Source organism: Mobula birostris, chromosome 9 (genome assembly GCF_030028105.1).
Source record: "Mobula birostris isolate sMobBir1 chromosome 9, sMobBir1.hap1, whole genome shotgun sequence".
Lineage (NCBI taxonomy): Eukaryota > Metazoa > Chordata > Chondrichthyes > Myliobatiformes > Myliobatidae > Mobula > Mobula birostris.
In genome coordinates, this window is record NC_092378.1 from 145,599,167 (window position 1) to 145,612,569 (window position 13,403).

Genomic DNA, 13,403 nt, shown 5'->3' on the forward strand with positions numbered 1-13,403 from the left:
AAGCAAACTGGATATTAGAGTGAAGACGGGGGACCTGCAGAGCAGTGGGGGGAAGTACGGCTGATTGGCCAGCTTACTCAACGGACCCATGGCAGACCAGTGGCCTAACCCTGTGCAGAGTCAAGTCCAGCATCCCAAATATTTCATTGCCCTTCACATAAAGAATGTCTTTGAAAAATGCAGACTCGTTTACTTACTCCCTTACGCCCTGCAATGTTACCGACCAACCACCCCCCACTCCCCCCCATCGCGGATATACTGGGATGACCTTTTAATGAAACCGGTCACCTATATCCAGCCAGGTTGTCCTCCCACAACTACCTTCCCACTCCTCGCCCCATTAATGTCACAGAATTTCCTGAGATACTTGTCCAGTGAAACAACATCTATCTCCATACCGAAGTGTGAAATAAATGCTACATGGTTTTCCCTACCATTGAGTGGAATCATACTGTGCAGAAACTGATACTCTTGACCCACCAGAGAAACACAGAAGCTAGTTGATATAGAAGTGTTTTATTCAGCAAAAACAAGCAACAGACATCATAGTGAGATACTGTTGGAAGAAGAGATCTGCTCAATCCAATAATACTTGATATTTTTATATGCTAAAGATCAAAGGCAACAGCAGGACAATTCTATAGTTACAATGTATCAACAATGCTTCCTTTGAATTACATACAATTTTCAGACACCTCTTTCTTCGCACCCACACTCCAGACACCCGAAATGAATCCCCGCTAACTCTCGGATGCATTCACGCATATGCATGCATCTGAGGACTCTGGGAAACCCATCATTCAGAGCTGCATTTTAAATTCAATCTACAATCCACACTCAAATCAGAAGACTTTGTTGCTGATGAAATTAATACTTGCTACGTACCCCAACTCCAGAATATGCCTTAACAAACTTTGCAGAATATCCTGGGATACTTGACCAGTGAAACAAAAGCTCTTTCTTCATACTGAGGAGTGAAATCTGCACTATGTGGTTTTCTCTACCACTGAGTAAGACCATACTGCACAGAAACCAATGCACTTGACCCACTTTGTACATGCCAATTGGATGTCTGTCTACGTTAATCCTACTTACCTGTATTTAAGCCTGTATCCATCTGCACTTCCCCATCTAAATCCAAACGCCTATTAAACATTGTAATTGCAATTGATTCGTTGGAAAGAAAATTAGACATGGTGCGAATATTTTAGAAAATCTGCTCTTGCCTTGCCAAATAAGTGGCTCACAATTACAAATCCCCATCGGTAGCCTCTACTTGGCACTGGAAGGGCTTCTTGCTTCAATTTTTCCCTGTTAAGATCCCGTTCTCTGGAGAACTCGCCTCTTCCACTAGCTGTTGAATGCCAAGCCATAATTCAGGAAAGCTGCTCATACTGTGCCATTTCATTACACTATGTATACATACAGTCGCACCAGTTTATCTTCCTGGATGAGTGCCTCGGCCTAACATTATCCTTGAAAATGAGATGGACGGCACGCCATATGAACCTTACATAGTCAGTGGTAATAAGCATTTAATTTTCTTTTGATGTGGAATAAATGTCTGAATTTCCAATGTTTATAGGTCAATGCTTGAAATTATCTGTAGCTTTGTCATTGCATGTCACTTCCCCCCAGATTCCCAAGTACTTTATTTTTTCTTAGGTGTCACAGAGTCATAGAAATGACACAGCAACAGGCCCATTTATTTATTTTAATCATTTTTATTTGGAGATACAGGCACAGAACAAGGTCCTTTCAGCCCACCCTGCAACCCACCAATTTAACCCCCGGCCTAATCACAGGACAATTTACAGTAACCAATTATCCTGCTATCTGGGACGTCTTTGGAAACTAGAGGATCTGGAGGAAACCCACACGCACACAGGAAGAACTTTCTTACAGAGGACACCTCTTTCTTTGCACCCACACTCCAGACACCCAAAATGAATCCCCGCTAACTCTCGGATGCATTCATGCATATGCAGGCATCTGAGGACTCTGGGAAACCCATCGTTCAGAGCTGCATTTTAAATTCAATCTACAATCCACACTCAAATCAGAAGACTTTGTTGCTGATGAAATTAATTGAAACCCGAACTCCGACGCCCGAAGCAGTAAAGTGGCACACCATCTGAACTGTTATCCTGCCCAGTCCCACTAAACCGCACCAGAACAATTGCCCTCCATCCCCCTCCAATCCACGTACCCAATTTTTTCTTAAATATCGAAATTGCGCTCACATCCACCACTTCAGCTGGCAGCTCGTTCCCCTCCCTCACCACCTTCTGAGTGAAGGAGTTTCCCCTCCTGTTCTCCACAAATAGTTTACTTTAACCCTTAACAGTCATAGAGTCCATTCTCACGTACGGACACAAGACGTGGACACTCACCAAGACGATGCGGAAGTCTCGAGATGGTTGCTATACACGAATGCTCCGGATGGCTCTTGACGTGAGTTGGCAACAGCACAGGACGAACGTCAAGCTCTATAACAACCTATCGATGCTCACCTCTAAAATCGAGGCGAGAAGACTGCAACTAGCGGGGCACTGTCTACGCCACCCCGAACTACCTGCCAGCCTAGTCATCATATGGGAGCCCAAGCATGGGAGGATGAACCCTAGGCGCCCTCCCAAGACTATGGTCAACACGCTCCTAGAAGACAGCGGTGCAGCTAATGTAGATGAACTGAACACACTGATGAGGGAGAGGGAGAAGTGGAGAGTCTGTCATCGTGCCCGACGCCGGCCCCCTAGGCCTGAGTCGACGTAGTAGTAGTAGTGGTAGTAGTAACCCTTAACCCATGACCTCTAGTTCTAGTGTCTCCAAAGCTCAATGAAAAAAGCCTGCTTGCATTTACCCTATCTATACCCCTCAAAACTTTGTATACTTCTGTAATTCCCCTCATTCTACTGTGCTGCAGTGACTGAAGTCCTAACTTAATCAACATTTCCCTAATACTCAGTCCTCAAGTCCTGGCAACATCCTTGTAGTTCTTTCTCTGTACACTCACAATCTTATTAATATCTACCTGCCATACAGAATCCAACATCACTCACTCTTATAGTTTCAACCCCTGACTTCATCCACTAGTTTCACTGCAATGAAGAAAATAGAGTATAATTTGATGAGTGGGTTCATATTGATCAGCGTTAATGATTTACAATCTCTGAGTTATTGTAATTTGACATGTGATTTTTTTTGAAAGACCAGTGACAGCAAATCCATTGGGAACTTTCTGAATGGAAGTGCATTGATTACTCGGAAAGGAAAATCTGGGAAATATTGCAAGAGTGAGGCTAATTGTCTCAGTTATTCAAAGGGCTGGCACAGAAATGATGGACCGAATGGCTTTGCTGTTTAACTTTAGGAAACGCTAAGTGAATGTAAACACTTAGAACTCTTTTCTGTTGAATTCTTCACAGAAAGATTTTGGGAGGTTTAAGAAAGAAATAATGTTCCCCGGTGGGGAGAATCTCATTATTTTGTAACTGGAACCAAGCTTTTGAGTCTGATGTTAGGAAACTTTCCTCAAGAGGGCAGAGGAGGGCTGGATCTCAACTTACAGTGGTCAGGAGTGGGGTGTGTAAGGACATAAGAAATACTGAGAATGAACGATTCTGTATAGCTTGGACTGTGAAGAAACGGGGAGTATCTCAGTCAGCCATTTTGATGCATCTGGATGGTGGAACAGATCTGAAGGGCTTATATTTTGTATTATAACCAAGAGGTATGGCATGGTGAGCAACAATACCCACATCAAGAAATCGCTCGGCAAGAGGTACAAGCGTTTGCTATCTAACTGCCTAAGTAAATATGTACTATGCTTCACACTTTGAGTATGTTATCATGTATTGATCATTTTAGACCTCATCTCCATCTGCCTATTTCAATGCTTACTTCACACAGCTCTTCTTCACCTCAGTCCCTCCACTTCTGAAATTTTCATCCTGTTTCCTCACCTCCAGCTTGGCATTTCCAAACCATTTCTGATGTGAGCCAAAACTCTGGGCCCCATCGTACCTCAGTCCATTGAGACTGGTTGGAATTACTGGCCTTCTGCCCACTGAAATAGAGTTAGTCCAAGATTTCCAGATGTGCATTGTAGATCGCAGGATCCAAGGGTTTGCAGAGAGATTCCAGGGGGATGGGTTGGGTGGCGTAGCAGGATGAGGGTCTGTCACTTCACTCTGCTTTTGGACCCCCTCCTTGTCCTCCAAACCAGCCCCGCAGGGCCTAATTGCAGGGACAGGTGGCCAGGAATATCCAGGGTTTCCATGGAGAGGTCACTGTTTGGATCCTGCACCAGATCAGCGGTTGCTATGGGATTTGTTGGTGAGCTAACTTACTTTATTGAAATTATTTTGCATTATTTTAAAGTGTTAATTATTTCTTTGATTTCATTTAACTGCATTTCATTATTTTAAAAACAGTAAAAATTATATTTTTAGATTATTTAAACTATAAGTCATAGACATTTAAATTAAAAATTAATGACAGCTTCTACCACTGGCAAAGTACTGCCCCTCCCTCCCCTCATTCACTGCCATTTGTGCAAAGCAGTGATATATTTCCTGTCACAGTCACCCTGTGCTTCACAACTTGAAGCCTGTTGGTTGTTGGGATTACATGATCCACTGAGGTAGGCTTCCAAATCCAACTATTCAGCCAAGGTATAGGAGCACTGGTCCAGCATGATTCTGGCCCTTTGATTCCAAGGCCCTGGCTTTCCTCAGCTGTTTTCAGCTCAATGCTCACTGGTTCTGGGGCCTGCATTTTAAAACTCTTGCCCTTATTCGGAGATGCTTTCATGGCCTCCTCTCTCCCTTTCTCTGCCATCTCCTGCTCTATAACTTTCCTTCCAAGGTTTCTATGGCCCTCTGATTTACTCTAACCACTGAATTTAATAACACCACCTTTGCCGGTGTTCCAAAACTCTGGAATTCTCTTCCTAAAACTTTCTACCATTTACCTCGTCTCTCCTCCTTCAAGAGGTCCCTTAATATAATATGTCATTTCTAAGGCTGTATATCCTAATGTCATCTTGTGTGGCTTGTCATTATTTTTTTTATTGGCATTGCTTCAGAGAAGTTCCTCGGGATGTTTTTGTTACACTTACAGCGTTGTATAAATTAAGGTTATTTCTGTGGGATTGCAAGACTTGGTAACAATTAAAACCCATGATTATTATTTGCATACAACATTTAAGTTTGCAGCTTTTTTTGGGTATTACTTTCTACATTTTGCCTTTCTTTGTTTAACGTTTTAGGTTCTTGGGACGCAGTTTCTCATGCTTACAGTTCCCAGCAATATCACAAGATACAGCTCACGGCCTATGGCACTACAGTTGTCAATGGGGACTCCACTCATCATTGTAACTCCCTGCTGCCTCCCCCTCCACCTCCTCCTTACCACCATCAGCCACTTTTCAGTTCCTTTGGTTATCACAGAACCAGTAGCAATATAGAAGAATTACCTCATGGACAAGGTAGTCTATCAAAATGCTTCTTTTGTTTATTTTTGGTCAGGGTTTCCCAAAATGTGATCCCAATAAAGTGCATCCCCACACCACCCAGGAAGCAGTAAAACAACTGAATGCAAAATCCAGAATGCATTCCCTATGGAACTTCAAAACATTAAACTAATTCTAAGGAAGACACAGGAGTCCAAAATGCAGGTCTAACTTTGTGTTTACTTTAAGTGAGGAGTGCATGTATCACGTGGTAGCGTGATGTCATATGCAATTTATGCATTTATACATGTAATCTGTAATTAATTATTTAAATGAACAAGAATACTAAATATATATATATAGTTTATTAAGTATTCCTCAAACTTTATATATATATATATATATATATATATATATATATATATATATATATGCAATATTACTCAAATATTAAATACACAACACCTACTTCACTTCTACTTTATTGGACACTTCTGGGAAATCCTGTTATTTGTATGTAAGCAATTGTGCATGAATTTCCATGTGTTTAATTTTTATATTCCTTTGTTTTGCTGAAATGTGTCTCATGTTTAAAATAATCAGCAGTCACGTGAAATAAAACTGTGGCTCATCCAAATTTAAGTCACATTCTGATGATGGTTTTTGGTGCCAATTCACCAAAGAACCTGAAGTGAGACAAGGCTACAATTTTTAATGCATCGAAAGGTTGGTGTCCATGCCTTGTCCTGCACAGCGGTAGAAGCAGATTCGAGAGTCAATTTCAGAAGAGGGCAGAATCAGTTCTTGAAGGAGAAATGTAAGGTTTTGGGGAAGGGTAGGGATTGGGCATAATTGAATGGTTCTTTCAAAGAGACAAAAAGACTCCATTTGTTGTGTGATTTGGTGATTCAAGGCATATCAGGTGGTTGGGACAGGAGGTCAGAGGAGCTTCAAAGCCATGGAAGTGAAAATCCAAAAGAGGGTGCAAAGAAGGTAGTTCATTTTACACGTTACAAAGTCAAAAAAAAAGAATCTTGGTGGCCCACATGGCACTGATCTCTCTCTTACCTTGCAGTCACTCACCATGCTAGACATGTGGCCCTGCTAAACTCATATGGTCAAGCTATTCCCAGTGCTGGCATCTAATGATGTCTAGGATTCAGGTGGCAAGGACTAAGGACCCACTGAGACACCTCACTGATGACAGCTGATAGCAGACTTTTCCTTTCTTTTCTTTTTCAATCTTTTTATTAATTTCATAAAATGAAAACATAACAAAGCAAAAATACAAGTAGTAGGAGATACATTGTTACAGTTAAAATGAGTAATTGTAAAACCATATAGTATAAATTGACGAAGCTCCCAATCGTGTAGAATAACAATGAGTAATATAAAGCAAGAAAAAACTGAAGAACAATCATGAAAAAGAAAAAAAATAGAAAAAAAAGAAACCCCATCCCAGAAAAAACTAAACAGAATTAGTAAACTAAACTAAAAGACTTGGGCAATACTAACAACTTGAAAATAGGAAAAAAGAAAACCTGAGTGTCAACGACTCCATTCCTCTCAACCAACAGTACAGAGGAATAAAACAAGTTTGGAAATAGTCAAATTACATCGAATGAAAATGCTGAATGAATGGCCTCCCAAGTTTTTTCAAATCTAATAGAAGGGTCATAAACCGCACTTCTAATTTTTTCCAAATTCAAACATACCATAATTTGTGAAAACCAATGAAATACAGTAGGAGGGTTAATCTCTTTCCAATTCAGCAAAATGGATCTTCTAGCCATTAGAGTAGGAAATGCAATCATCCTACGTGCTGAAGAGGTTAAATAATTTGAATCTGTCGTTGGTAATCCAAAAATAGCAGTAATTGGATGGGGTTGTAAATTTATATTCAGAGCCGTGGAAATAATGTCAAAAATATCTTTCCAATATTTTTCCAACAAAGGACATGACCAAAACATGTGAGTTAAAGAAGCTATCTCGCAATGACATCTATCACAAATTGGAGTAATATAAGAATAATAACGAGATAGTTTATCTTTGGACATATGAGCCCTATGCACAACTTTGAACTGTATCAACACATGTTTAGCACATATAGAGGATGAATTAACCAACTGAAGAATTATTTCCCATTTTTCAATTGGTATAATAATCTTAAGTTCTCTTTCCCAGTCAGCTTTAATTTTATTGGAAACATCAGGGCATAAATTCATAATTATATTATATATGATTGCTACAACACTTTTCTGTGAGAGATTTAAATCTAAAATTTTTTCCAAAGTGTCCATTGGATATGGGTGTGGAAAACTCTTTTCCTAACATACAGTATGTACTGGGGGAGAGGCACTGAAAAATAGTACAAAAATACTATAAGTTAAATCATTACGATTTTTTTCATTATAAATTAATTTACAGATGGAAGTGTAAATGTAAAGGCCAAATTTTATATATATATACTGAAATAGAGAAAAACAGAGCAAAACAAAATGCTTCGAATTACCCTTTAAATCAGAGGTTTCCAACCTGGGGTCCCAGGCATAAAAAAGGTTGGGAACTGCTGCTTTAAATGGAGGTTGGTAATCTCATTGAAATGAATGGAGCTGTGCTAAGGGTATCACCAATTTGATGGGCCAGATTCATGGTGTACCTAGTCCCCCAACTCAGCAACTTACAGAATACCCAAGACTCAAAATCCAGGGACAGTGCAAGAGGCTTGATGCCTCCACATCTGGCCTTTAACTTCCACATGGTATTGCACATCTGTGGAATAAGCAATAAGTATTGTACAGTCAGCTGGTAGTTATTCATAGAACTGCCATCTGGTCAGTCGTCCTCTCCAGTTCCTTTTTGAAGGCAAATTTGTCAGAAATGATTCCTGTTGTGGCACTGTCAGTAGATCTAACAAAGACTTGATTTCACTTAATATAATAATTGTGTAAGACTCACTGTCATGTCAATTGACTTCTCTCATGATAACTAGATGGAAGGTGTCACCTCTGACCAATGAATGGGAAGACACAAGAGATTATACAGATGCTGGAAATCTTGAGCGGCAGGCGCAAAATGTTGGAAGGAACTCAATAGGTCAGGCTCTATCTATGGAGGGAAACGAACAGTTGACGTTTTGGGCCAAGACCCTTCATCAGTTCCTCCAGCATTTTATGTGTTTTACCATTGAAGAACCTCCTCAGTTTGGCCTGTATTAGGCCATTTGACTCTTGCCTTTATAACAACCCTGATCCACAGTGAATTTCAGAGGCACAGTGTGACTGACCTCTTTTGACAGACAGGTAACATTTTACTGATTCTGTAGCATGAAGGCAATGAGAATGAGGTGGGAAACTCTACCAGCTCGAGTCACACCTATCCCAAAGGGAGATGCTTATCTTCACTGGAGCCTTTACACTTCAGCCCTGAATCTAACTGCCTGGCTTCAGACATCCAACTAGATGAACTAAGCTAATACTGTGGCTGCATAAGTAGGTGGGTATTCTGCGGGAAGTGTGGAAAGAGCTGCAAGTAGAAATGGTGGAATTGGGTTTGATTGCAACATATAAGAAAAGTTTGGATAGGTACATGGGTGGGAGAGGTATGAAGGGTTATGGTCCATGGTTGTTGTTGAGACTAGGCAGAATAACAATTCAGCACAGGCTAGAAGGGCCTGTTTTGTGCTCTAGTGCTCTATGACTTTTTGAATCTATGACTTTGCCTTGACGGCACGAGGCCACATGATCAACCTACTCTCCATTTGGGCAGCTTGCCTGCTGCTGAAGTCCTGGAGAGGGGACGCCTAAGGAGGTGTAGCGAGGCATCTGCGCTTGGTTGGGGATTTGCCGCTCCCATCAGTGCTGCCCTCTAGTGTTCAATCAGTGGAATATCAGTCTGGATTACGTGCATCTGCACACTGACAGACACTGTACCATCAATTTGCAGGACATGTCGCTCAGGGGCTTGGGCCATGTACATGTTTTCTTTTTGCGTGACTGTATTTTATTTTGCTCGCTATTTTGAATGTACTGTGTATGATTTTCATCTTGGCCCCAGAGGGACGCTGTTACGTTCAGTTGTATTCATTTATAAGACCATAAAGCCATAAGATATAGGAGCAGAAGTAGGCTATTCAGCCCATTGAGTCTGCTCTGCCAGTCAAATTTATGGTTAAATAATAATTAAACTTGAATTTGATTTGATTTAAAACACTCGGCATTTTGAACAGTGTCTATGGAGAGAGAAATAAGGCTGACATTTCAGGTCGAAGCATTTGTCTGTTTTTATTTCAGATTTCCAGCATCTGCGGGGTTTATTTTTGATTTTCCTTTACCCCTGAAATTTCCTCCTTGTCAAGTACCTCAGAAAACCTCCTTGGAATCTGCTTCTATCAATTCCAATAGGTCTCTGCCTAAATGTTCTTTTCATGCTGTTGCTTATTATTCTGATAAACCTCATATTTTGTTGCTGACCTGAAAGAGATTGGAAGCAGTTTGTCCCAATAGATCAATCCATTCTGACTTTTGAGTACCTGCATTAAATATCCTCAACTCTCTCTGTAATCCCAACATTCTCTCTGGTCTATTAAACCATTACCAGTCCAGTTGTATTTATCAGCCTTCTTGTTGCCATGACAATACATGGTAACAGGGGATGAATTAGTACAAGGCAGCTCTTCCATTCAAAGAAGCTGACAAAAATGATCACTGACTTCATCAAGCCTCATTACACAGTGTAATTAACAGTAGGCAAGGCTCCAAACTGCAGAGTGTAGAGTCCCTCCCTGTAGCTGGCCCAGCACAGGAAGCATTAAGTACGGCATTTAATTTAGACATGTAAAACTCCCTGATGCCACAAATGTAAGCCGTACTCCATGTTTTCTTAACAAATATTTAATCATGTCACGCTGTTTAGGTGTACAGCCCACTTCAAAGGATAACATCAGGTTTCTTACGTTGGGAAGCAGACCTAAAATAGCTCAATAAATCACCAAACACCTTTCTGAAATGTTCAACATTTTCTCCAAAGCAGTGTCTGCAAATATTTAATATAGTGTTATGTTTCTCGGGTCTTGAATCTCCTTGGGTCAGAATGCAGAGCAGCTAATTTAGAAGTTGCATCTGAAACCTAACCTGAAATTCTAATGCATTATGGGAGGTTGTTGCACTGATAACACCTGGCAACAGCTTTTTACAAAAGTTCACTTTTTGCTTATGATAGACTGCTTGAAGCTGAACACAAATATAATTTCAGACTACTTGTATCACAGTAGGAATTTGGAGAAACAAGAAATTAATTTTTATTGAATATAATATGTTTAATTCCATAATGCTGCTGATGCTTTGCAATAGTTCAACGAAGCTAAAAAATCTTTTGCTGATGATTTTTATTTGTACTCAGAGTCTGAGGCTTCTTGCTTAAAATATCCAACAATAATCAGCCAGCATTGATGGATTCCAGTTGCCCTGGTATCTTTTCTCCATGACCACAATGTCCTGGTGAAACCTTTCACCACGCTCATCACTGACAGCACCAAAATTTGCATGGAAGAACTCTAAATGGGAATGCAGAAAATGAATATTTAGTGACATGTTGCACTTCATAGTTTTGACTGCATAAAGCATGTTGTCAACCAGCTGCATGTAGTTTAGTGCTCGGTAGTTGCCAAGAAAATTTCCAGCAATATCCTTCAATGTCTTCCATGCAATTTTCTCTGGTCCCACTAGAAGTTCTTCAAATGACCCATTTAATTTGTAGGCCAGCAAAAATGCCGTCCTGAATCTTGATATCAGTTGTTCTGGGAAATATCTGTCTCAAATATCAAAATCCTTCATAGAAATCTATAGCCTTTCTAAACCCTGTCCTGCCTAACCATGCCAAAGCATGCCTGGACAAAATAGAAAATTTTTCAGCTTACATTGTGGGCAACATTGTAATTAGATTGAATTATAAATTGAAATAACAAATACAGGTGATTTTAAAAAATGATGTGTGATAGGGAAATTTCATGGTGATTTTCATGATCAGCAGCTCAAAATCAATAAGATGCCCCCAAAAGTATTCAGGAAGCAACATTTTTATTTTCTAATATAATTGGTTTATTATTGTTACAAGTGCCAGCATATAGCAAACAACTATTATTTGTACTTCCATACATAAGTACATCAGGATGACAAAAAGGGGGATAAAAAAAGAGAAAAGAGCATTACAGTTAAAGAGAAAGTGCAGTGCAGCTAGATATATAAAGTACAAGGCTCATGACAAGATAGAGTGACAGATCAAAAGTTCATCCTTATCATATAAGTGGTCCCTTTAAGAATCCTATAACACCTGGGAAAAGAGCTGAGCCTGGTTGTACCTGTAGAAGTGTCATAGTTTGGATAAGTTGCCAATTAGATTAGGAAGACACACAGTCCTCTTTTATTGTCATTTAGTAATGCATGCATGAAGAAATGATACATTATTTCCTCCGGTGTGATATCACAGAACATAGGACAGACCAACATTGAAAAAACTATAGCATATAGTTACAACAGTGCAACAATACCATAACTTGATGAAGAAGTCCATGAGCACAGTAAAAAGTTCAAAGTCTCTCAAATGTCCCACATCTCACGCAGACGGGAGAAGGACGAAAAACTCTCCTTGCCATGCCCGACCACAATCCGACTCTGAGTCATCCGAAAGCTTTGAGCCTCCGATCAGCTCTCTGATACCGAGTACGGATCACCATCTCTGTCCGAACGATTCGACCTCAATCTCGGTCGCCAACAGCAGGAAAAGCCGGGGATTTTGAGGCCTTCCCTCCAGAAGATTCCCGACCACGCAGTAACAACAGCAGTGAAGTGGCGTTTCAGAAATTTCTCCAGATGTTCCTCTGTGCTTTCACGTCTGTCTCCATCAAATCAGAATTGTCCACGGCCCCTATTAAACGGATATGGTATCATTTTTCACCGGAGGGCTGCGCACGTGCGGCGTGCTGGTCTCTCTCCTCCCACCGTTCAATTAGAGTCTGCTTTCTCAGGAAGACATGAAAGACCGCATTGCACAATTTTGAGGGCGAACAGGGGAGCCCCCTGACATTCTAACCAATATTTGGCGATCAATGAATATCACTAAATTTGATGACCTAGACGTTATCACCTGTGGGAGTTTGCTGTGTTTCCTACAATACAACAGTGTCTTAGTTTCAAAAGTGGTTGATTAACTGTCAAGAGTTTTAAAAGGCTCCAGGTCAATAGAAATGTGAGGCCAACTTTCCTCCTCTCTATATACTTCGATGATTTTCTTTTTACATTGGTGACATATGGGCAAGCAGCTTGTTATGTGTATTCATGAAGTAACATTGGCCACTGGCTCACACCAAGGTGAAGCTGTACCAGAGCTGTGTTCTCTCCACACTCTCGTACGGGTCAGAGTGCTGAAGCATGATGAAGAGCAAACTTGCCAAGCTGCTGTCATTCCACATTATATTTTCTGGCCAAGAAAGATCTCCAAACACACCCTACTCGTTCAGTGTCACCAAGAGGATGTGGCCACAATCATCATGAAGCAACGGTAGAGATGGATTGGGCATGTGATGGAAAGAGAGCCCAATTCCATCATCAAGACAGCACTTCATTGGACCCCTGAAGGACGGAGGAAATGCAGAAGACCAAAGACAACTTAAAGGCTGTACCTTGAAGACAAAAATGAGGACCCTGAACCACACCTGGGGCATAGTAGAGAAGATGGCCAAGGACAGACAGAGGTGGAGGACTTTCGTTGCTGCCCTAAATGCCAGTGGCGCACTGGCAGATAAATCAATAGACTGGATCCTCCTAAAGTGAGTACCTGTATTTTATCAGCTACTCACTTTACCATAAAGGGAAGACTTGACAAAGGATTTCTGAAGTACCTTAATTCAAAGAATGGTGTTATTAGTAGAAGGACAGAGAGGAGTTGAGGA

The 13,403-nt window shown here is 40.7% G+C and overlaps 1 protein-coding gene across 4 annotated transcripts in view; it reads left to right on the forward strand.

Moving 5' to 3' along the window:
- The window catches only part of caskin1 (CASK interacting protein 1), a 732,522-nt gene that overhangs the window by 631,156 nt on the left and 87,963 nt on the right, over positions 1–13,403 (forward strand). For all 4 annotated transcript variants that reach the window (XM_072269050.1, XM_072269053.1, XM_072269054.1 and 1 more), the window contains exon 11: positions 5,273–5,491. In XM_072269050.1, the coding sequence (XP_072125151.1) occupies positions 5,273–5,491 (219 nt within the window). The remainder of the gene's footprint in view (positions 1–5,272; positions 5,492–13,403) is intronic.